Source organism: Leguminivora glycinivorella, chromosome 21 (assembly GCF_023078275.1).
Source record: "Leguminivora glycinivorella isolate SPB_JAAS2020 chromosome 21, LegGlyc_1.1, whole genome shotgun sequence".
Lineage (NCBI taxonomy): Eukaryota > Metazoa > Arthropoda > Insecta > Lepidoptera > Tortricidae > Leguminivora > Leguminivora glycinivorella.
This window is the reverse complement of record NC_062991.1, coordinates 3,521,489-3,548,356: the sequence shown is the minus strand read 5'-3', so window position 1 is coordinate 3,548,356 and position 26,868 is coordinate 3,521,489. Positions and strand designations below refer to the sequence as shown.

General features: G+C 37.7%; 1 protein-coding gene across 1 annotated transcript; it reads left to right on the top strand.

Moving 5' to 3' along the window:
* Window positions 1–815: 815 nt before the first annotated feature.
* On the top strand, window positions 816–22,379 carry LOC125237501 (glycine receptor subunit alpha-2-like). The gene is made up of 10 exons (XM_048144621.1): window positions 816–924; window positions 5,951–6,098; window positions 6,939–7,021; window positions 8,089–8,227; window positions 9,204–9,291; window positions 17,599–17,733; window positions 18,801–18,901; window positions 19,426–19,586; window positions 20,800–20,872; window positions 21,970–22,379. Exons 1-10 carry the CDS (start codon window positions 848–850, stop codon window positions 22,096–22,098), a joined length of 1,134 nt encoding a protein of 377 aa, XP_048000578.1. The 5' UTR covers window positions 816–847; the 3' UTR covers window positions 22,099–22,379.
* The last annotated feature ends 4,489 nt before the right edge of the window (window positions 22,380–26,868 follow it).

Sequence of the window (26,868 nt, the reverse complement as noted above, 5' to 3'; positions counted from 1 at the left end):
GTCGAGGTGGAAAAATTAATTTGGGACGCTTTTTTTCACCTAGAAGGATCGAGGGGGCTCGTCAACATCGAGACGATTCTAAGTAGGAAAAACATTGAAATTAACTATTTTAGAAAAAAAAAATGTTTTGAAACTTTTTTTGCGAAAAAAATGACCGTTAGACACAACGACGCACACATCAGACAACGACGAGAAAAAACCGATTCGGAGATCCATATACCTACAGTCAATTTCAACTCATAATAACCCTCCTTCATTGCGCAGTCAGTTGAATGGGTACAGTTGCCACCAGATATAACGGAACGCCCAAGGTGCTCAAAATATCTGAACAACAATAAAAAGGTGTGTTCCGGTATTTTGGCGCTATTCCGGCTTTTGACACAGCTAATGGAAGCCTGGTGTCTGCTTTGACAACTAATCCCAAGATTTGGAGTAGGCATTAATTTTACGAAGACGATTGCCATCTGACCTTTCAACCCAAAGGGTTATACTGGGCCTTATTGGGATTAGTCCTTGCAACAAATGCAACCCAAAGAGTAACTAGGCCTTATTGGGATTAGTCCGGTTTCCTCCCGATGTTTTCCTTCAGCGAAAAGCGACTGGCAAATATCAAAGGTCATTTCGTACATAAGTTCCGAAAAACTCATGGCGACTGTACCTAATCCCGAAAACAGTTTAAAATGATCTGCGCATGTCATCCGGTCAAGTTGTCCCCAACTGTCCGGACATCATAACGTCGTCGTGTCAGTTGTCACACGGGTTGCCGCCAATAACATAAAAAAAAAAATTAAAAATGTAGACAGACTTTTTAATCCAGTACCTGTGATGTAGTGCATTGTTTTTAAAAATGGCGGCGAAATTGTTGTGTTTAAGTACTTTTTGGCTGAGAGTTTGGCTGTGCGCGACTGATTTGTGTTATGCACAGTAAGTATTTTATTAATTAAACTTTAAGTAGGTAGATTGTTGAAAAATTAAAGAGTTCAATGAGTTATTGAAGTGATTTACATACATTTTCAGCACATACGGCTGTCGCGTCAGTTATCACACGGGTTGCCGCCAAAAACATTAAAAAATGTAGATAGACTTTTTAATCCAGTACCTGAGTGATGTGGTGCATTGTTTTTAAAAATGGCGGCGAAATTTTTGTGTTTGAGTAGGTACTCTTTGGTTGGGAGTTTGGTTGTGCGCGACTGATTTTGAACTAAGAGCCTAGGCCGAACTAGGTAATATGCATTCATTCATTAAACGTCGATACGGACTACATTATCCCAAAGTTTCATCTTTGAGAAAATGAGGAAGGTCTGGCGGCTCTGGGCTCTTAGTCCATTCGTGTTATGCACAGTAAGTATTTTTTATACACTGTGGGCCTGAATAGATTTTGATTTATAATTATTTAAGGCTAACACAAAGGGTTTAAAAATACTAGTTATTACTTTAACTTTCAGAATGGAGCGGATTCGAATCGATATTAAATAAATAAAATAAATAAATAATTAAATAAATATTACAGGACATTCTTACACAGATTGACTGATCCCACGGTAAGCTCAAGAAGGCTTGTGTTGTGGATACTCAGACAACGATACATATAATATACATACATATATACATAGAAAACATCCATGACTCAGGAAAGTCAGGAACAAATATCTGTTGCAATAAATAAATGCCCTTATACCGGGATTCGAACCCGGGACCGCGGCTTAGCAGGCAGGGTCACTACCCGCTAGGCCAGACCGGTCGTCAAAAGTTAGATAGATATTAAGGTATTAAGTAGCTCTGGCACTGAAGCTTTAGTAGTTTCATGTGTTCTGCCTACCCCTTTATGGGATACAGCTCTATTGGCTCATATGGGGTAGCTCTGTAAATCTTTTATTTTACCAATTAACAATAGGCTACTTGACCCTTTTTAGGGTTCCGTAGTCAACTAGGAACCCTTATAGTTTCGCCATGTCTGTCTGTCCGCCCGTCCGCGGATAATCTCAGTAACCGTTAGCACTAGAAAGCTGAAATTTGGTACCAATATGTATATCAATCACGCCAACAAAGTGCAAAAATAAAAAATTGAAAAAAATGTTTTATTAGGGTACCCCCCCTACATGTAAAGTGGGGGCTGATATTTTTTTTTCATTCCAACCCCAACGTATGATATATTGTTGAATAGGTATTTAAAAATGAATAAGATCGTTTTTTGATAATATTAATATTTTCGGAAATAATCGCTCCCAAAGGAAAAAAAAGTGCGCTCCCCCCCTCTAACTTTTGAACCATATGTTTAAAAAATATGAAAAAAATCACAAAAGTAGAACTTTATAAAAATTTCTAGGAAAATTGTTTTGAACTTGATAGGTTCAGTAGTTTTTAGAAAAATACGGAAAACTTTGAGCGTGGCCCGACACGCTCTTGGCCGGTTTTTCCTGATATAATGAGGTCGGTTCAAATGTCGTAAGTCGTAAACTATTGAAGTCGAATAGTCTTGATTTTATTTGGACGTTGTCTAACAATAAAATTGTATATTAAAATATTACTTGTTATGTGGGAAATTGATTGAGGGATTTAGTCAAATCTGTAGAGTTCTATGAATAAGATTTTGATGATTCAACTATTGAAAGTTTGTACGGAACGCTCGGTGAGCGAGTCCGACTCGCACTTGACCGGTTTTTAAATTTGTTGGTACTTACAGTCACAATAATATTAGGTAGGTACCTATTGCACAAAATACATAGAGGCATCAAAAGTAGCTTTTCAAACAGCTAAATATAAAGGTCTGAATAATGAAACATGTACACCAAACGAGTCCTTTTCACATAATAAAGCGTTTACATACATAATGCGATGTTGCCACGAATCGCGAATGTTGTATGCAAACAATCCAAATTTAGAACCCTGAATATTTTATGATTACTGCCAGAATTAGAAGCATTTCATAGTATTTTATACAATCGTGATATAATACAAAGCTTTTCAGTACCTTGGCTGCTTGTACACGAAGCTTGCTGAGTGGCCTAATATTACGGTACGAGAGTGAAAAGCTTAATTATATCACAGAATATGTAATAGTACAAGTACAGAAGGCCCACTGCTTTGATGTTCTCGAAATGCCGCCTTTTTAAATACCTACAAAATTCTTACAAGGAAACGAGCCGCACGTGCGCGGCGTCCGGTAATAGGGTTACCTATGGATCGATACGAATTAATACTCACATAAAATGTTATACTATTATATTCAAGTCTTGGGTACTTTCTAGGTATATATAATGTATTTATATATTTTTGTTCAAGTTCCAACATCACAAGTCTTATTGAACTTTTCCGTGGGACTTAATCAATAGTAGATCTGTGTAAGAATGTCTTATGGTATTTATTTTATTCAATATGTCTATTTAACTAAGTATTATTAGCCATTCCACACGCGGACATCGCTTAAAAAAACCTCGCGACGTAACAATAGAAAGTGCGGACGTGCATTCCGTGAGAACGCGCGCCACCCCTGAGTAAGCCGCGAACTCGCGGCCGCCAGAATGTACTTGTAGCGCGGCGATAAAATCGCGGAGTGAGCCGCCCCTGATTATATCACTATTGTACACAATATTTTTTCTATGAGTCATCATCTTCATCATCAATGGACGAAAAATATCATCATTCAAGTTAAAATGAATGTTAATGGCGTCGTTCACCGTTGTATCAACATCGAATTACTTGGCAACCAATTGTTTGTAATAACCGTCTGTGATAGGTCGATAACGCGAAAGATAAAAAAAAACGTGTTTAGATGCAGAACAATTTGCCAGGTATCGCAAATTAGGAAAGAACTTGTATGACGTTCTATTTTTGAAATTATTACAGTTAACTAAAAGTGAACTGTAATAGTATTTTATGCAACAGGCGTTTAAAGGAGGTCAAAAAAGATGAGTGGCGTGGGTAACAATTTGAGGCGAAGCCGAAAATTGTTATTGAGACGCCACGAGTATTTTTTGACTCAGTTAAACACCGTTGCATACAATACTTTTTCTACGACCATGCACTTAGTTTTTAATAGTTTTCTTGAATAACTTTCGTGAAATTCACACTGTTTCTTCTATTTTCACTCAAAGGTTTGCACTGTCAGCTCGGCTGCCCAAAGCCTTCCCGCGCACGCCCGCAGTGTCGTTATAAGGCGTTGCCATGGTTACAGAGCCAAACAATGCGTTTTCAGTTTTTTCGATACTGCGCGCATGCGCGGAAAGCCGGCGGACGCTGGCTTTGGGGAATAGACCTTTATGTAGGGTTTTAAAGATATGTGCACGACCCTGTAAATGACGAATAACAGTTCGGGAGTAGAAAAAGAAATATTATAGTTGACAAAATTTCAAAGACTACCTAACACTGAAAAGACAGCACTTATAGTTTAGTCTGTGGTGTCCTAATTGACAGATTAAAGTCGACGAGTAGAAAAAAAGTATTGGATGCTTTTGGTGTCCATAGGGCTGGCCAATATTTCGCTCAGCAAATCACCTATATAGTAGGGTGCGGCCTACCTGGGCAAGTGGGCACCCTACTGAATTACTAGGTTTAATGGCTGATGTGACGAGATGGTAATGAAAAACTAAAAAGCAGGGAGAATAGAAGTATAAAGGAGGAACATCTGTCGAAGTACAACAATCGCAAAAATGACCGGCTGGGGCCTTGTAATTGCAGTTACAAATCTCGCCGCTTGGAGCGCATGTCTCGCTCAATGATCAGCGATGTGACATGACATTAGACGTTCTTTTCTCTAGGCTGATTTCGTCAGACTGAGCAAGTCAAGACGTAGTCCCGTGGTAGTGCGCTGGCTTCGTACGCAGATGTTCTCGGGTTCGATTCTGACAGCGATCTTTTTGCTTTTTGTTTTTTTTATACATTAATTTTCTTTTTGTGTATTTTTATTTGTGTTTATTTATTGTTTTATTCAGACAAATGTTAATTTAAGCCCTTCTTAGGTAATGTTGTAAGTCTTGCGAATGAAATTTCTAATTAAAAATATTTTTGGACATTAAAAAAATAAAAAAAAATCAAGAAAAATATTAGTAGAAAAAAATAAAAAGATCTCATCAGGATTTGAACCCGGGACCTCTTGCTCCGTAGGCGGGGTCACTACCGAGAAGGCTAAGAGATTGTCAAACCCTTATCTCCCTGCTATTGCAGCGCCACCTATCTTCTCTTTTATATGTGCACTTCTGATACTTAAAGCTTTCGCTCCTTATATTTCTAATCTCCATACTAAAAAGTTTAAAACGTTAAAAGGACATATACCTAGTTCAGCCTTACTTGTCCAATATTGTAAACAAACACTGCTGGAAAACATTATCTCACTTTTCTCTAGAATTACACATTAACCATCACTAAAATGTTATTATACACTTAAATAAACTCACAAAGTATTGAAATGAATCAAAAAACCACTGAAAAATATCATTTCTAAAACGATTTTCATTAATAATTGTAATTACGAACGGATGACATCAAAAACTCCTGACATTACGAAGTCTAGATTATCTATGAGTCGTAATGTTGGGATGACAACTTAATCGTTATGAACGTTTGAGTTTGTATAGCTTGGAAAAAATGCGTTGATATTAATTACAATAATTTATCAGATTTTTAAACCGACTTCTTTGCGTAAAAGGAGGAGGTTCTGTATTCAGTTTCGTGTCTATTTTTAGGGTTCCGTAGTCAACTAGGAACCCTTATTAGTCTCGCCATATCTGTCTGTCCGTCCGTCCGTCCGTCCGCGGATAATCTCAGTGACCGTTAGTACTAGAAAGCTGACAAAGAGACTATTAAAATTCGAATGCGGCCGTATGTTTGTGCGAACTGTCAAATCGTATGGGTTGTCATGGAAACACACTTGTAATACAGGGCTTGTACCTTTCGAGAAACGGGCCCCAGACCTCACGCTGTATTGCCGATATTATCACCCCCTTTTTTCCAGGTCAACCGGTCTTACCTTCCAAGACCTGCTGCCAGATGACCCTCGATTATATGACAAGATGAGACCACCCAAGAAGAACGACCAACCCACCATAGTGTTCTTTCATGTCACAGTTATGGGACTTGACTCCATCGATGAAAACTCTATGGTAAGTATTGCTTTTTTTTAAAGTTGCTTAGGAGACATCAGCTGGTCAGTTCGTGTGATAGCACCATAGGTGTGACTCCATTAAAACCACCGTTTAGTAAGTTATTTGAGAAAATCTACAAAGACTTTAATGGTATGTAGTACCTTTAACAACAAAAACCGGCCAAGAGCGTGTCGGGCCCCAAGGTACGATCAGACGACCACCTAAGAAGAACGACCAACCCACCATAGACTTGACTCCATCGATGAAAACTCTATGGTAAGTAATGATTATCCAAAACGTTACACAGCAACTACCAGCCAAATATATCAGCTCATGTCATAATATTATCATGGGGTTTGAAACCATTACCAACCGCACCTTAGTAAGTTACTTGAGATATCTATAGGCACAAATACTTTAAAGAGTGTGTCAAGTGTGTGGTAATGATTTGAATGAATGAATGAATGGTTTTGTTCACAAGAACAAACACATAACATAAGATATAGATACAGAGCATGCACCATGCACTTATATATACTATATGTGAGTGTGCACGGGAAAACGTCCCACTTTGTCGATTGCTATAAAGCCGCTTTGTCAGTTTATTCATATAAAGATACATGTAAATCTCGCCTTAATGGTAACCGACAAAGTGGACGTTTTACTAAACACACTCACATATTCTGCCATTCGGCATGTGAAATTCGATTGCATTCATGCAAAAAAAAAAACATAAGGCCTGAGCTACGTTTTCGTGCACAAACACACGTTTGACATTGACCGTTGTCATTGATATACAGTTAATACCAAATCTAATATTAAAACTTAAAACTAAAGTATATTTATAATTTCTTGTAGACATACGCGGCCGATATTTTCTTCGCACAAACTTGGAAGGACTTCAGACTGAAACTGCCAGAAAATATGACTTCTGAATACAGGTAAAATATTATATATCTTAATATTATGTATATGTTAGCCCGATCATTTGTTTATTTTTTCGCCCTATTAAGTAACTATTTTTTTTATAAAATAACTATTATGTAGCGTAAACTTATAAGTATGTCAGTAAATGTATATTTTAAAACTAATCATCATCATAATCATCATTTAACTAACATTGGCGCAGTCGGTAGGATATTTCACTCTATATGTATGGCCTGTTTTCGGGTGAATACGTCAAAATAAACTAGTTTCCTATACTTGAAATAAAATATTTAATGCAGTGCACTAAATAAAGCACCACATATTTAGAAGAAAAATACGGACAGTGGTTATGTTTAAACATAATATCTATTTAATAAGTCAAAGACAAAGATAACGTTACTCCTCATTTTTTCATAGTAATTCCATATTAGCAAATCGTTTTGACAGTTCTTAAAAAGAAGCTGATTCGACTAGTAGGAAACTAGCCTAGTGCGATATGGATCGATGTATTAGTGTCAAACAATAAAATTGACTTTAACTAACACGACCTTCACTTATACTACATACTATTAAGTCCCGTTTTAATTTAATAATACAATTTACAGTGGATACGCTCTATATACAGAGTGGGGCCTGTAACAAAAGCAAAAAATTAAACTGTAGGCTATTCTTCTTATACTGATCAACATTTGTTCAGCGACTTTTAAAAATAACTTGTGTTTTGATTTTTATCACCCTTGAAAGTTTTTTCTAAGAGGTAATGTATTGCGAATTCTGTTAAGTCTAAAGTGTGACAGACAACGTCAATGACAACAATAATGGCGTACATTGAAGCTAATATTTATTTTGTATGAGAAATTAAAAATTTAAACACTTCATAATTTTTAAAACTCACTGAACAAATGTTGGTCAGTTTAAGGAGTATAGCCTACAGTTTAATTTTTTGCTTTTGTTACAGGCCCCACCCTGTATATCGCATGTACCAAAATGTTTACCTAATTAGAGGTATTTTTTAGATATAGGAGGACTTTACAACCTGTGTAAAATCCAACATTTGCTTGTAACGAAATCTTTTTTGCAGACTCCTAGAAGTGGATTGGTTGAAACACATGTGGCGTCCAGATTCCTTCTTCAAGAACGCCAAGTCTGTCACCTTCCAAACTATGACCATACCAAATCACTACGTGTGGTTATATAAGGATAAAACTATACTATACATGGTACGTGTGTAAAGATTAGAGATGTAACGGATATATTCGGAGTATCCGGGCTCATTTTACCCTTGTTCCTCGTAGATAACCAAGTTTGATAACTGGTTTTGTATGAGGAAAATAATTCTTCTTAGCTAGTTAGGTTATGAAATAAGATTTTTTTTTCCTAGTAGATAACCATTATTTTTTGTAGTTTTCATATTCACCCGAATGTGAAAACTGCTAAATAAGCTAAGAAGAAAAAAAACTTTGTAGAAAACTGCGTACAATAACGGTTTTCTTTGAGGAAAAAAAAATCAGGAAGAAGAAAAGGTCTTCATAGAAAACTGCATACAATAATGGTTTTCTATGAGGAAAAAAAATCCCATTTCATAACCGGGTAAGAAAAGAAGAAAAAATATTCTCCGTAGAAAACTGCAAAAAATAATGGTTTTCTACGAAGAAAAAAAACCCTATTTCATAACCCAGTTAGCTAAGAAGAATTATTTTTCCTCATACAAAACCAGTTATCAAACTTGGTTATCTACGAGGAACAAGGGTCGTTTTACCGACGAATACTGGATTGTTGAGTACAGTAGTTAGGGGTGAGTTTCGACAAAACTGACTTTCAAACCGCGATAACATTTTATTCTTACTCAAAACATGGAAACTAACAGTTTAGTTTGAGTAATGTGTGTAATAAAGTGTTCCGGACGTTTGTATTTCAGTTTTATTTTATTTTGGATAGTTCCATTTCATAACTTTGACCAAACAGGAAATCCCACCTCACCCCGAAGTCCCTTCGAAATGGGATTTTATACAAAGATGAATTTAGAAGACAGTTTGATCGATTTTTTTTTACGTTGCGATAGCTCAATTTTAAATTGGAATACATTATTTCTACAGCAGTAGATGTCCCATCTCACTACCCATTCACCCCCCTCGTTTCGAAGATACCCCTTTTTCGCACTTGTATCGTAATGTACTTACTAATGTTACCGGACAGGTGAAGCTGACGCTCCGGCTGTCGTGCGCCATGAATTTCCTCATCTACCCTCACGATACTCAAGAATGCAAGCTGCAGATGGAGAGCCGTAAGTTTTGTATTTAATATACTCGTAGTTAAAAATCTTCGAATTCGATCAGTTTGTACTCGACGAAGATACGTTTTGTGACTTGCTTTACGACATGCCGCTCATCATGTTTTCCATTTTGTCGCTTTTTGGTGCAAGGTGCTGGTGTTGAAGTAAGGCACATCTCGAAGATTCGATCTTCCTGTAATCACAAGAAGAGCTGTTGGCACCTAAAGAGGGCAGCATCGCTGCAATGTGAGAAGGAGTATATGACCGTATTTCAAATAGGCCTGTAAGGCAAGATGGCGCATGTCTCTGCCACAGGTAATACCTGAGACGAAAACATGGAGTTGGCAAATTGGTATGAAAAGTATAATATCGCAAGGCGAAAAATACGAAGTCGAGGTAGAAGTCAAAAATGTTTTCTATAGAAAAATTTGTCTTTTTTCCATTTATGTTTCCTCGTTTCAGTCCTATCAGGCACGTGCCAGTTTTCATAAATCAACATTTAACTAAATCTCAATAACGTATTGTACATTACGATACGTGCGTAAAAAAGGAAGTCCGAAGCGAGTGGCTTTAAATTAAAACACGACCGAAGGGAGTGTTTTAAATCCACACGAGTTACGAATTCCCTTTTCGCAAGTGTATCGTACGACGTTATCAGTACGGATGGCCCTCCGAAGTTTCAACCTGACATATAATGAACCACTTCTCGCAAACCATATGTATTGAAAACATTATTCTAGATCCGGTTTTTTATTCAAAATTATAATAAAGAAAATATAATAACATAATAAAACTACTTAAAACTAAAGACCTAACCTACTTATAAATAGAAAATTTAGCCCAAATCGCCGTCAATGGGCAAGGTGCCCAGAAGGCTGGCAGCATTTCCACGCTGTATGGCGATACTAATTCGTTGCGCAAAATACTGTCCAGCCCTCTGGTCGCCTGAGGTCTCTATAAGGCGAGCCGACAAATCTTTATACAAATGTTGTGCACTTGGCCCCCATGGCCCCAAGGTCTCAACGCCAAACGCCGCAAATATATAGCTGGTTCCTAGGGCGGCATCTAGATCCTAATATCAGAAAGGTATCTATTTTATAAAATTCAGCCTCTAACTATCGGCTGAAGATGGCGCTGTAATTAGTCCGTGGGGCTCCACAATGAATATATAACGAACGTCGAGGGCCCTCAACGCGTCCTTTGAGTCTGTCGAGGGATCGTCGCCAAAATAAAACTGCTTTTTCACGCGAAAAGGAGAATATGAATTTCGAGTTATGCTTTTCGGGGTGTGATGTGCGCCGAGGAGTTTTTGAGTGTAAGAATGTCCTATAATATTTATTTATTCCTTGGACGCATATACGTTACGAATGATGAACTTGATTTAATGGATGTAGTAAGAACTACAAATAACAACATTCAAAATCATACATATATACATACATATAATCACGCCTGTATCCCATAAAGGGGTAGGCAGAGCACATGAACCACACAAGATTCAGTGCCACTCTTGGCAAAAAGGGGTTGAAAGAAATCGAAATCGTCACATTGCAGTGACAGGTTTGCCAGCCTCTCGCCTATGCCACAATTTTTCAAAATCAAATCGGTATTTACCTAAAAATGTTACAAACACGATCCATGGAGAAGGTAATTTAGAACTATTAGCAACAATGTTTGTGTTACTATACAATTTTAAATATTTCCAATTATTTTATAGTTTTCTAAGAAAAGGAACAAATCGCATAAGGCCCCAGTATTTGAGTAGGTTATTTGCTTGCTACGGGTAGGTATGTCACAAATCCTTTGTGACCATCCTAACTCGGTATTTATCCTGTATATCTACGTTAGGGAATGCAAACCGGTTATAACCGTATGTCGTAACCGAAATAATCGGTTTTAACCGGTTATTTGACCATTTTTCATAACCGATTATTAAGAAACTTAAATAACCGGTTACAGTTATTATTTACATGAATTTGATCTTTTGTTGACTAGAAAATACTGTTTTTTTGCCTGTGACTATCATTTTTGTCATTCGTATACTTTAGTAACGAAAATATAACATATTTCTTCCCTTACTTGTGAACGATTCTCTTTGAATTTTAACCACGTCAAAGACCTTATTATCAATTTCACTAATTTGCGGGTTTCTTAAAAAAAAAACACCATTCTTACATTCTCTAATACTCGATTAATTGATTGAAATTTTACCACTTTTTATAGAATATAACCCTAACCGGCTATAACCGGTTTTCGGGCATAACCGAAACCATAACCGGTTATGAAATTTGGTCGGTTATTGCATTCCCTAATCTACGCACGCTCGGCTACGGCCACATAACCAATTATTCCTAAAAATCAAAGCTTCTATTTTCGTCCCCTATCTAATATTGGCGATCTATACAGCCTAAGTGAGGCTCGCGATAAAACCTGCTGACTTCACAGGCAGGGAGCCAAGGGCCCTTGCCCCACATTCTGAGGCCCCTTACTCCCCTCAGACATCAATTTCTTGGCTGTATCGGTGGTGCTTGACTCGAGTGTTTTGGAGCGTTCGTGTTGAGTGCTAGTAATTTTGGAATTGGCGGTTGATGGGTTTGCCGATGAATATGTTACGGTTCGTGCATGCGAGACGACATATATTATACTAGCTTTGCTTGCGGCTTTGCTCGAGTTAAATTAGAAAATTGCGGAATACTCCATACAAACTTCACCCCCCCATGTTAGAGAAGTAGGGGGTTAGAAAGATACAAACTGTAGCCTATGTCACTCTCCATCCCTTCAACTATCTCCACTTCAAAAATCACGACAATTCGACACGTTTTGCAGTAAAAGATGGACAAAAAACCAGACACACACACATTCCCATTTATAATATTAGTATGGAAGTATGGATTTTAACTAGTGCCTAACCTGCAGGGTTAGCACGTGATTGGCGCGAGAGCATGTCGCCGCGAGATAGACTCGTCCTTATGTCGTTAAAGGCACACTTGCACCAACCTCTTAACTCAGGGTTAGTGGGCTGTCATCTATCAAATTCCATATAAAATGGTGGGTTATCCCTCGGGTTAACCTCCATTTTCGGTGGTTCAAGTGGCCCTAATAGTATTAATACAGTTAGAACCACTTGCACCAACCCAGGGTTAGTGGGCTGTGATCTGTCAAATTCCATGTAAAATGGTGGGTTAACCCTCGAGTAACACATTTGGACATTTCTATTGTCATTAAGTATCGTGACTAAATAAGGTACCTAACGAAAAATCTTTCCAAACACACAAATACTAGTTTCTTTACCAAAAGTTACAATCAGGCAACGAAAAATTTTACCAAAGAATCCTTTGAAACCGCGTCAAAGAGCGTGGCCTTAAAGCCGGCGGTTACACTTGCACTATCCCAATTAGCGCGGTCGAGGATGCTCTCGCCCTGATTACACCATTTGCCGATTCCCACTGTTACTGCTAGAACTTACCGACTCTTAGGACAACCAACAATATAGTCAGACCTTCAGTTGACAAGACGCTACAGGAGCGAAAATGCTAAAATGAAAAGGAGCCGCCCTTTCAATTTGGGAATTTTAGTTAAATATACTAGTGGTATTAACTAGATTTATCGAAAAAAATTGTCCATTCAGAACAACTCAGTTAAAAGATATTGCGTAAAAATCTTTAAAATCAAGGTTCCGCTCTCGACTATTTCCTCCTTCAAAACTTAATCAATCGTAACGAAATTTCAGAATCTGAATAACAATGAAATAATCTGTGTCGGTCTGTTTAGTTTTTTTAGCTAATTGTTACCAATTTTGAATACCACACCTTTTTTTGCACCACAATTAGGGATTGCAATCCGGTCCGGCGGATCCGGTAATCCGGCCGGATCCGGTGCTTTTTTCATGCTACCGGATCCGGTGAAATTCGCCGGATCCGGTACCGGATCCGGTAATGTAATTTAATATGTTAGAATAGTGCAAAAAAATAACATTTACGCTAACATTTGAACGTAGCTCAAGAGGGGATTGCAATCCGGTCTGATTTCCAATCAAAAAATAATTTAATACGTACATTTTTTGCATTACTAGGCCGTTTGGAAGTAAAATAATATGCTCAAGTGACGCGTCAAACTTTCCGTCTTTGAATCTGTAGTGAAATCTGTGCAATTGTTTGCTTGGATGCAAAATGTGGAATACTTAATGGAGAGTGACAAAGGGCCATACGAAAAAAATTTCGTTAACATGTCACTGAGGTCGATCCTTCGCGTTTCCTGGCCAAACATTATCCAAAATCAAGACCTATTGAGTATATGCCAGCAAACACCCATTAGTGAGGAAACCGCGACACAAAAAGTACATTGGTAGCACACAATTCCAAGAGTTCCCTCTAACGAAATAACGCAACCATTTCTTTTGGCTGGAAATCGCCTGCCGCTGGAGCCTTGGCTCCGGGCGCCCTGTAAACTCATGGAAGCGGTCCGTTGAGGATGAACTACGAGCGACCGGGTCGAGCTGAAGCGAGGCCACGAGAGTAGCTGAAGATAGGAAGGCATGGCGCGAGCTTGAGAAGGCCCTTTGCATCTCTGTGGTGACGTAAGACTACAAGAACAAAAACGTTTTCAGCATGATATAAGAAGTATGAGGGCACATTGCTACAAGAATCATAAAAAAACAATTCAAAGCTTAAATATTGAACATTTTTAAAAGGTATCCAGTAAGATTGTGGTTTCAGCAATAGCAAATAATACTAAGGTCAATTACTCTTGATGACTTTAACTTAGCTACTGTAGTTTTTTTTAGTTCTTCTTTACGTGTGAGAAAAGTTAACTGTAAAATAACACAAAACATAATTATCTTTTTTTAAATAGTAATCTCATAATGCATGTAGGTAATGTTATAATGTTCGTTCTTAATTGTTTCTTAAAAGCTCTATAGGTATTACTGTAAAACAATACAGTAAAAATAATTTTGTTATCCTATGAAAGTTTAAAAAGAACGAAAGAATGTAAGTAGGTAAAAATTTTGATTTCTAAGCTTTCAATTTTTGGTTTATTAATCGTGAAGCAAAATACCATCTTATTTCTCAGATTATGCTAAAAACATACAAAAAAAGTTACTATTTGGGTACTTTTAATCCTCAAGGCCAATCCGGCCGGATCCGGCCGGATCCGCCGGATTGGGACCAAAATCCGGCCGGATCCGGCCGGATTGGATATCAGACCGGATTGCAATCCCTAACCACAATCAATAAGGCCGTTTTTGGAAAAATTTGATGGGCTCTAGCGTCTTTGAAAATAATAATATCAAAAAAATCAAAACTGTCCGACACAGATAAAAATAATAATAATCTGTGTTGAATAAATCATTGCTCTATCTTCAAAAACTAGGGAGGAAATAGTAGAGAGCGTTTGTATGGAGAATTGACCCCTCCTATATCGTCAACAACAACAACAACAACAAGAACAAGTCTTAAGTAAACATCATAAATGTCACAATACAGTGACGATGACTCTTTCATCTACAAAGGTTGAGCAGATTAAGTAACTATATATGTTGACCAACCGACAAAGTGATAGACTATAGATATTACTATGTCGCATGTGTCAATGCTGCAAGACTACAAAGAGCTATTGAATCCCCGTCAAAGAGCGTGGCCTTAAAAGCCGCGGTTACACTTGCACTATCCCAATTAGCGCGGTCGAGGATGCTCTCAACCTGATTACACCATTTGCAGAGGATTCCCACTGTTACTGCCAAAACGAACAGAGCTAACGCCTCTAGTAGATAATATTGTCTTCGGTTACCGCGATAGTTACTCATGAAATAAAACTCTCGCGATTTAACGGCTCAGCCACGACATTGGTCTAAGCGCGACAGCGGTCAGCGGCGGCCATACATTGGAGCGAGATACTGCGATGGGACTTTTCATTCGCACGTATGGCTGCCGCTCACCGCTGTCGCGCTTAGACCGCTGTCGCGCTTAGACCAATGTCGTGGCTGGGCCGTAATCCGTTTCCATAGTTTTATTTCATGCCTCTAGTAGAGTTACACTTTAGTTAGAACTTAGAATTAGTAGTATCAATTGTAATTTCAATTCAATTTTGAATCTTTTCTAAATATGTACATATACATGTGACGTGTAAAAGTGCCCCTGTGGCCTATTTGCTGAATAAATTATTTTTCCCTTCACTAGCTTGGAAACACGTGTTTTGTCCTTCAATACCAGCGGGTAAAAACGCATTTTATCCACTAGTGGATAAAGTAATTTGACCTTGAATAAAGTCATTTTTTCTGCTTTAAAATTAATAAAAGTGATTGAATCTAGTGATGACGATGATTTATCACCTGTGGAACTACTGGAAGCAGTGATAAACGAGCTTTTTGCGTTGTACTTTCCTCGCTATAGTGAGGGGAAAAATTTTGTGTTACACTCGGGTGCAAATGTATTTTACTTCTCGTGTGTTAAAAAACTCGCAAGTTCAGGATTCTATTCTCGAACCACTCGCTTCGCTCGTGGTCCAACTATAGTATCCTTTCACTTGCTCGTTTTTCAATTCCAAACTCGGCGTTAAAATACAACTTTGCACCCCTGTATAACAAATAACTGTTCTATTGATTTTGATTTTTTGATTTCAAGCCGACGGATCTTGAGCGTTGCGAGGCATTCTGGGTTAAACTAAAATATTGATTTGAACAATTACAATATTTAAGTTCCTTCAAGGTGATGTATGAAGAATTTCACCACCCGTTTTCCTCTCCAGGGTCTCGTAGAAGTTGACTGTGGGATTTGGGTTCAGTTGTGGTGATGGTGGGCGATGCTAATCCTTTACTAAATTTCGATTTCTTTCAACCCCTTAACTGCTAAGAGTGACACTGATACTTAAGCAAATTCATGTGGTCTGCCACAGCAGTTTTATTTGAATACAGGCGTGAATTTTTGTACTTATGTTTGTATGTATGTTATTTGGTTAACCTGAGGCGATGAACATGCAAGACACGGTAAATAACAGCTATCATTTTTTCGTGGCGGTCGTTAAGGTACAAAGGTTTATGCCTTGCTCATTGGGGCAAAATTCTGAACTAGTTAGTTTCTGCGGATTTTGCGACAAACTGAGACTATTTTTAGACCACAATGTAGCTTGGGGCAAAATTCTGAACTACCTAGTTCCTTTCTGCCAATTTTGCGAAAAACTAAAATGATGACGACAACGGAGTTCTAGGTAATAAATTTAAGGATTAAAAAACTTATAATATCAATCCTATCCGAGGTATAATTCTGGTCGTACAATTGGGAACAAGTTTATTTATTGAGTACGAGTGTATGGAGTTTAATTAATATATTTTAACTGGACTAAAGTTCTTAAAATGTCATAACTCAAGAACCATCACATAAAGGAACACGCTTGCTATATATTACACTAGCTACATTCCTGTATGATATTCCGTTTCTGTAAAACAACACTTACTTACATCAAAACACAGTGGTTTAACTGTGGATTAAATAATAGTTATTTGTTTTACAAGGGGGCAAAGTGATTGTTTAACCGCACGTGCCAATATTGATACCCGAGCAAGCGAAAGATTCCAATATTGAACCGCGAGCGTAGCGAGTGGTTCAAAAAGTGGAATTTTGAGCGTTGCGAGGGTTTCAAGGCACGAAGGTTAAACAAACCTTGCCACCGAGTGAAGCACACAATTTTTCACCAAATTCTATCAGCTAGCTTAAGACATCAAGTTCAAATTTGTATGATTACTTTGCACTCTTGTGGATAAAATGCAATTTTGCTATCTGTTTTCGAATAGCAAAGTAAGCCTTTACCCGTTGGTGTGGTGAAAAGAATTTAAAACCACTTTAACTGCCAGTAGGTATGATTTTGTCCCAAAATGAACACAAGGTATGTGTTGCTGGCAGTGAATGTGTAAAAAAAACTATCACTTTAGATAATCAGTTTTTCGAAGTTACTTACCCGATCGAGTTCAAAATTAATAGGTAGGTACGGTGAGGAATTGTGAAATCCATACTAATATTATAAATGGGAAAGTGTGTGTGTCTGTTTGTTTGTCCGTCTTTCACGGTAAAACGGAGCGACGAATTGTCTTAATTTTTAAGTGGAGATAGTTGAAGGGATGGAGAGTGACATAGGCTACTTTTGTCTCTTACTAACGCGAGCGAAGCTGCGGGCAAAATCTAGTTGATGATATTTATGTCTAGAATACCAAAAGAACATGTTGCAATTTTTTTAACCGATTTTTCCGGTTCCGGTTCTATTATGTGGAACAATCTTCTATCAATCTGCCACTATTCTTAATTTAATTTTGTTTCGTATGTATTCCAGTGTCCCACACGACAGACGACCTCATATTCCAGTGGGACCCTGATGTCCCTCTGGTTGTGGATGAGAACATCGAGTTACCGCAACTGGAGATCGTCCACAACCGTACTGCAGACTGCACTCAAGTCTATTCTACTGGTAAGTTTCCCAATCCAGTCTATATTTCTCTATATGGTCTATAGACAGCAATCTCTTCCAGACCTTTTGGAGAAAAGGCCTTAAAACAAGAAGATAATTATTAGTTATTTGTTATACAAGGGGGCAAAGTTGTATTTTAACGCCGAGTGTGGAATTGAAAAACGAGCAAGTGAAAGGATTCTATAGTTGAACCACGAGTGAAGCGAGTGGTTCGAGAATAGAATCCTGAACTTGCGAGTTTTTAACACACGAGAAGTAAAATACATTTGCACCCGAGTGTAACACAAAACTTTTCCCCTCACTATAGCGAGGAAACTACAACGAAAAAACTGCGTTTATCACTGCTTCCAGTAGTTTCACAGGTGGTAAATCATCTTTATTACTAGATTCAACTACTTTTATCAATTTTAAAGCAGTTAATTTGACTTTATTCAGGGTCAAATTACTTTACTCACTAGTGAATAAAATGCGTTTTTACTCACTGGTATTAAAGGACAAAACACGTGTTTCCGAGCTAGTGAGGGGAAAATTATATTTTTGTGTCACCGATGCTGCCCACGCTGTTTTCACGCCAAGAGCTAAGTCAAGTATGGCTCTTCGATTGTGGCTGGGAACGGCTGGGAGCGGTTTTTTGTTTTTTTTTATTATTTTTTTTTTTATTATAAATGGGCTTACTCTTGACCACAGACTAGCCAAAGGCAAAGACGTGGCCTACGATGGAGTGAGCTCGCCCAGAAGATGCCTGTTCACTCTTGATTTGAAGGTTGCCGGGTTATATGAGCTCGGAAATATAGCCGCCGGCAAGGAATTCCACTCCTTGGCAGTGCGCATAAGAAAAGAAGAAGCAAAGTGCTTCGACCGGCCGTGCGTCTAAGAGTCCGATGGTAGAATGGGGACGGTGGAATAAGGTTTTTATATTAAATCGTGAAAAAATTGAGGGTCGGTAATTTTAAATGTCATGTTAAGTACTGTAGGTGTAGAGGTATTATGTCGATTTAATACCTACCTACTGTTGTTGCGGTGTGCAACCTGGCACTGAAATAAGTTTGTGAAATTTCTATTTGCAGGTAATTTCACATGTCTGGAAGTAATATTTAAACTGAAACGCCGGCTGGGGTACCACTTGTTCAACACTTACATACCTACCTGCCTCATCGTCATCATGTCGGTAAGATTTTATCACTTTATTATTTTATTTACCTAGTTGCTCCCGCGGTACTAATTTTATTTTGTTTTCCAATACAAACTTTGGACCCCCTTAGGGGGCGAATTTTGAAAAATCCTTTCTTAATGCTCCTCTACAGCATATAAGGAACCTACGTGCCAAATTTGGAATCTCTAGGACCAGCGGTTTCGGCTGTGCGTTGATATGTCAGTCAGTGCATTTCTTCTTTTTACGAGCTTTTATTTAACTTTCCTTGTTAGTATGTTAGTTTGGGTCAAAACGAAGAAGCTAAATTTGACCCACTTCCCGGTTTCCAATTGAGCTGAAATTTTGCAGACATATGTAAATCACGTGACAATGCAATATTATGGTATCATGGAGCTGATCTGATGGAGCAGAAAGGTGGTCAGAGGAACTCTGTTATTATGTTTTGATTTTTATTGTAACTGTGACAGATTTTCTGTTTTAAACTATTAATATCTACCTCAAATTAGTAGTTATAATAAATATAAATTGGATAATTTCAGTGGGTATCGTTCTGGATAAAGCCCGACGCTGCGCCGGCGCGCGTGACGCTCGGCGTGACGTCACTCCTCACTCTGTCAACACAACACGCCAAGTCGCAAGCGCAACTACCACCGGTGTCGTATCTAAAAGCCGTGGACGCATTTATGTCTGTCTGTACTGTGTAAGTATTAAAAGTTGACGCTCTAGCGGAGCGTCAAGCGTCCTGATGAAACTAATGAAAATGTATGTGTTGGTCCCGACTTGACGCTCCCCACTGAGGCTATATAATACATGTATTAGTACCTACTGTGACGTCACCCTGTCAACACAGCACGCGGTTGTAAGCACAACTACCACCGGTGTCGTATCTGAAGGCTGTGGATGCATTCATCTGTCTGTACTGTGTAGTGTAAGTGAAACTATCAATAGTATCATAATTATCGTGTGCCCACATATAACGCAATATTGAGCGTGCTCGACGCTGACGCCGACCGCTTTCAGCTCCGTATTTGACCGGCTTCAGTATACACTGAACAAATTTCTTCGACACTCGACGCAACGCTGCGCGCTGCAAGCTATACACAACACACATACATATAATCACGCCTATATCACATAAAGGGGTAGGCAGAGCACCTGAACTACTAAGTTTCAGTGCTACTCTTGGCAAAAAGTGGTTGAAAGTAATCCAAATTGTGACGTTGCAGTGACAGGTTGCCACCCCCTCGCCTACGCCACAATTTAAACCATATCCCACAGTCGATTTCTACGACACCCACGGGAAGATAGGGGGTGGTGAAATTCTGAACCAGTCACCACAATGCTATAGTATTTAACGCTTGACGCTTGCGCTTGTCACTGAGGCCATTCATTGTACTGTGACTGAGACTGTGTTTTTGTACCAAAGACATTTTCAGCATCGGGATCATGAAACAGTGAACAACTTACTTTTCCCCACACTAGCTCGGAAACACGTGTTTTGTCCTTTAATACCAGCGGGTAAAAACGCATTTTATCCACCAGTGGGTAAAGTAATTTGACCTTGAATAAAGTCAAATTAACTGCTTTAAAATTGATAAAATTAGGTGAATCTAGTAATAAAGATGATTTACCACCTGCGGAACTACTGGAAGCAGTGATAAATGCATTTTTTGCGTTGTAGTTTCTTCGCTATAGTGAGGGGAAAAGTTTTGTGTTACATTCGGGTGCAAATGTATTTTACTTCTCGTGTGTTAAAAAACTCGCAAATTCAGGTTCAGGATTCTATTCTCGAACCACTCGCTTCGCTCGTGGTTCAACTATAGAATCCTTTCACTTGCTCGTTTTTCAATTGCACACTCGGCGTTAAAATACAACTTTGCCCCCTTGTATAACAAATAACTATTTTTTGACAGGTTCGTGTTTATGGCGCTGATGGAGTACTGTCTTGTGAACATTGTGCTCGGAGACGGCGCAGGAAAACCAAAGGTAACTTATGTCATATGCCAATCATATACTGTTGGGATATTAGTGCCATTGATAGAAACGACGCACAATTTTTCAAATGTGGTAAATTTTAAGGACACACTCGGGTAATACACAGACGTTGGATACATAGTTTTTAATACTTTATAGTATATTTAAATCAAATTTAAATAAACACAACTTTCAGATATTTTGTAACCAAGTGACACTTGACCGATGTTTGAGTCTCGCGCGTTCGAATTCAGAAAATTGTCACTGAAAATAATAGGCCAGTCACCGTTTTCAACCGGTATTTTAGTGACAAAATCCCGTATGCGAGATTCAAAAATCGCCCTCTAGGTTCACAATAAGAAGTAACCTGCCAGTACAGTATTTTTATGTATACATACTCAACAGAATGCAATAGTAGTTTATAAATGCCCCGTAGCCGAATGGCACTTCTACGACGCGAAACGAAAACGAAACGCCGCGAATGGTAGTCTGGCTCAGTCGAGCCAAATGAAATGAAATGAAATATTTATTTTCCAAGTAGGCATATTACAATGCGCTTATGAACGTCAAATAAAACTACGCCGGCTCTAACCCTACGCCTCAGCCTCGAGAAGATTTCAGTCCCCCCTCAGTTGGAAGGGGTATCCACTATGGGACCGGCAAGAAACTCGGCGGGCCACTTCTTTTCAAAACATTACATCTTATAATTAACATGCATTAAAGAAACAAGATACAATTTAATAAGCAAAAATATTCATAAAAAAAAATTAATACTCTATGGAAATTAATTTCAAGAAATTATATAAAGTACAAAGCTACTAGAAAAAAAAAACGAACTGATACAAATAAAAGATAACTAAAATAATAATTAGGTATAATTAACATGCAAAACAAAACAACAAAAATATCCATAAAAAAAAAAATTACACTCTATGGAAATTAATTTCAAGAAATTATATAAAGTACAAAGCTACTAAAAAAGCCAGAAAAAGAAACCGTTCTTTTGTAATCCTATGTTTGTGTTTCTTGCATCGTTTAATAGTTATCATAAAGTCTAATAAACCGTAAATAGTAACTATTTTGCAACCCTATATTTCTGTTTCTTGCAGGAGCCAGCAGAGGCCGCCAAAGCGCGCATGCGTGCCATCAACATAGACCGCTTCTCACGCGTCTTCTTTCCACTTCTCTTCTCAGTTCTCAACGCTACTTATTGGATCCACTTCGCTCAGTACATCTGACTGCCTAACTATGATTTCTTTAATATATTTGTCATGTTGTTATAGTGTAATTCACGTTATGTTACGTAAAAACGCTAAAGAAAAGACTTCAAATATAATCTATCGTCAACCCGGGTGACTTAAGAAAAATTTGGGGTTACTTTGATGACTTTGAACGGCTTTAAAATTAACATTATTCATTATTTACTGAAACTGTTCATGTTAGTTAGATCAATAAATTAATATTCTTGGAAATCGACCATAGAAAATCGCAAATTTACTTACAGTAAGTATGACTAAAACTAAATTTTCAAAGTCGCTCCTGTGTTTTAAAGCCACCCCGATTGGCCGTACCTTTTCAGTCCTTTTTCCATAATATTATCCGATCCGATATCGGATGTAGGAAGGATGTCAAATGACTCCAAGGCTAATGTCAAAGATGGCGCCTTCATATATAGGATATCGGTCCTACAACTAATGTCCAAACACACTTATTAAGTTACGTTACGGAACAATGAAAACTGGTACAATCATTACATGAGCATTTCTTTTTTTTTGCCAATTTTATGAAGTGTGATATTTTTGAAAAAAAAAATATGCTATTTCTACTCAGAATTACTAGCCTTTTCAATCCTAGTAGTTAAAAAAATTGTTCCCATACGATTTTTTCGTTATTTTGTTACCCTTTTTCATACATGTTTTATGGGGTAACAAAATGGAAAGTAACAAAAATGTATGGAAATTATGGGACATCTCCCAGTGAAATTGAAAGTACTCGTGATTCTGAATACAATTGACCTAAAATTCCCTAAAACAATAAAAAAAAATTATTGGCAATAAAAAAGAAATACTCACATTCCGGTAGCAAGGAAGGCTATTAAAAATAATCAGGCGCTTATGTTTTATTATCTTTATTCTTCACAACAACACAAAAAAAACATTACTTGCGACTTTCAAACCTTCTAGAAAACAGCGTACACGCGTCTTAAAGGCCGACAACGCACCTCCAACCCTTCTGGTATTTCTGGTGTCCATGGGCGGCAGTGATCGCTTACCATCAGGCGACCTGTCTGATCGTTTGTCTCCAATCGCATAAAAAACTTTGTTCTTTATATAGGTAGTTAGTTAAATTAGTGTAAGTATTGTAATATCCAATTTGCTTAAAAATAAATAAATTACCTATTTACTACTAATTCTACTATGTACCGTCTGTTTTTAGAATCCTAACACTCAAATGATATGTATAAGAATTACCTAACCACACAATTAAAATTAAAAAAAAAAAACCGCCCCGAAATAGTGGACCGATTTTCATGAAACATACTTAGCTAAGAACACTCCCGACTAATTCAGCTTTCAAACAAAAAAAAACTAAACCTAAATCGGTTCATCCGTTCGGGAGCTACGATGCCACAGACAGACACACACACAGACAGACAGACAGACAGACAGGTCAAACTTATAGCACCTCGTCGTTTTTGCGTAAAAAAAAATGGCGAAAAATACAATTATTTAAATGATTTCAATAATATTGGTGTACCTACCTAATGTATCTATAAATAAGAAATTACTTAAATAAAAAATAAGTCGCCGTCAATAGAACATGTGAAAATGTAAACAAAGCTTGTAGTGTTTACATTGTTGACAATTTCTATTGACGGCGATTTTACGGGAAAACGTCCCACTTTGTTGATTGCTATAAAGCCGCTTTGCCAGTTTATTCATATAAAGATAGTAAATCTCCGACAAAGTGAGACGTTTTACTAAACACACTCACAAATGTAGATACTTACCTAAGATAAGTATTGAAATTAAGAGTAAAAATACAAGAATAGATAGCTCAAATCTAAAATAGGCTAATCCGCGATGCTGGCGACATTTCCTCGTTGTGTCGCATTTTTCGGTCCAGACGCTTCACGATTTTTGCAAAAAAAAACTTGTGCGCCCTGAGACACACCTAAAGAGTAAGGTGCTTATCAAATGTTAAGAGGATACGGTAGCGAAAATGCTAAAATGGAAAGGAGCCCCCCTTTCAACTTGGGAGTTTTAGTTAAATAAGTTAAATATACAAGTGTTATTAACTAGATTTATCGAAAAAAAATTGTCCATTAAGAACAACTCAGTCAAAAGATACTTCAAGTGCGGAAAAAGGAAAAAATCGATAATTTTTTAAAATCGAGGTTCCGCGAAGTTTCTCGACTCTTTCCTCCTTCTTTAAAATCGAAAACTTAATCAATCGGAACGAAATTTGAGAATCTGAATAACAATGAAATAATCTATGTCGGACCGTTTAGATTTTTTGGTTAATTGTTACCAATCTTGAGCATCACACCTTTTTTTGCGCCACAATGAAAAAGGCCGTTTTGGAAATTTTTGATTGGCTCTAGAATCTTTAAAAAGCAGAATATCAAAAAAATCGAAACGGTCCGACACAGATAAAAATAATAAATATCTGTGTTGAAAAAATCAAAAACCAGGGAGGAAATAGTCGAGAGCGTTTGTATGGAGAATTGACCCCTACCGTATCGTCTTAAATACCTAGCTTAATAAAAAATGGTACCTACTCCCTAAGCTTCAAAATTGTATTTTTTGTTAATTCTTAACGAGTTTTTCTTAAAGTCAAATGTATCTTTATGCCAAATAAATATTATCTTTCTTTTTTGAAGATAAGAATCTTTTTCTTTTTTTGTTTAACTCTCGTCGAAAAAAAACGATCGATTTTCGATCGAAGATCGACTTGGACTACTTACTGGAATAGACCGATGTATTAGATTGATAGATTCTACTAGACCAATCGGTCAAACAACAAACCTACACTTACCAATAACATATCTAACATAATTATTAGATTGTTTTCTTGAAAAACATTTTTTTTTAAATTATTTGTTAGCAAATCTACAGAAATATAACAAAAGTTGTTGTAATGAAATAAATAAATAAATAATGATTCGTTTCGAGGTGTTGTTTTATTTCGCCGACCAATATAGGTGTTTACCTACTATAAACAGAAAAATAAATAATTATCTAAATGCCCTATTCGAATTAGGCATCGTAGACATAAGTGAGATATCACACGTTTTTTGTTTGTATACTTTAACGTCACTTTTGATGTTGACACTGACAGTGTTGATACCATATATATCTTTTGAACGTGTTAAATTTGTATCGCATACCCCGGATACACATGCTTGTAGCACGGATTATTGAAATTGTAATTTTTGATCTTAGCCAACACATAACCACGCTGAGGGATCTGTCCCATCGTTCGGCGATTGCTTCACCCAGATGTTTCACAAAGGCAGACATTTGAGGTGCGAAGATACCATCAACGGATATTACGAGGGGGGTAAATGTTGCATGTCGTTTTTCACAAGGGAGCAGATATTTTCGTTTTTTTTCTTCTTCGGCGGATTGAAGTATTGTTGCTACCGGACGTGAGATGTATGAGGGAGCGTCAGTGTCTACGACACGGATATCAAATAACGCCTCCCTCTGTGCATCCCAAACGCCGCGGCAGCAAAGGTCTCCTCGAAGTCCGCAGTCGCCTTCCGTGATGACGGGCTCCTTTACTTCGTTTCCCACCACCGTTAAGAGGTTCGCCTGTATTAGGTTTACACCCTGTATATGTATATATATATACGTGATATACGAATAAACGTCACATATCCGATCCATATCGCATCTAGATCTTAATATTCGACGTAAAGTTATTGGTCGAATCGGGCCATAAGTAAATTTTTTAATGCTGGCAAAAACTGCCTAAACACGGCAATAGGCAATTTAAAATGAATAGATATAATAAACTATTCAACGCCATACAGTTCGTATAATCCTATCGACCTTGTATCTTGACGCTCACTAGTACGTGCAAAAATAGTGACAATTCGACATGTATAGGCGGGGTGTCGCTACTCTTAGTTTATGTACGAGATTGCAAAATATTTTTAAATTTCTATATACGCTGGGGAAACCTTTATAAACATCCCACATAGCCCGTATTTCGACACTATGATCGGTGGGTAAAAAGTACTTTTTTCTATTATCCCTTACAATTTTTTACATTTTGCTTATACTTATCGCAAACGTAATTTTCAAGCAAGCAAACAACGATCGTCTTAGAGCACATTGATTGTAAGAGACCGCCGACCGATTATCCGTATCCCGCTAACGATACCCATACTATCGCTATCCCTATCGCTATCCCTATCGCTATCCCTATCGCTATCACTATCGCTTTCCCTATCACTATCCCTATCGCTATCCCTATCCCTATCCCTTATCAAGATGTTTAATGATATAACACTTTAAGTTCTCGCGCTTTGTACACATATTTAAAGTCACATACATGTCGAACGCGATTAATTAACATTATTTTTACCTTTTTTCCCAACGTTTCGGCCAGGTTGCACTGGCCGTGGTCGCGGAAGACTGACGTCCCAGCAAAATGTCAATTGCAAAAATATTCCTCTAGATTACCTACTTATAGAATAGGTACTAGTTTTTCCGCGGTTTCGCTTGAATTCAAAAATTGCGGAATGTTCCATACAAACTTCCACTTCCTTCTAACCCCTACTTCCCTAAAATGGGGGGGGGGGGGCATTTTAGGGAGGTAGGGGTTAGAAAGAAACACCACTAGAAACCCTAAATAGCAAATTTTGTTAGAAAGGCCCTATTAATAACTGTATCCATAATTCCATACTAATATTATAAATGGGAATGTGTGTGTGTCTGCTCGTTTGTCCGTCTTTCACGGCAAAACGGAGCGACGAATTGACGTGATTTTTTAGGTGG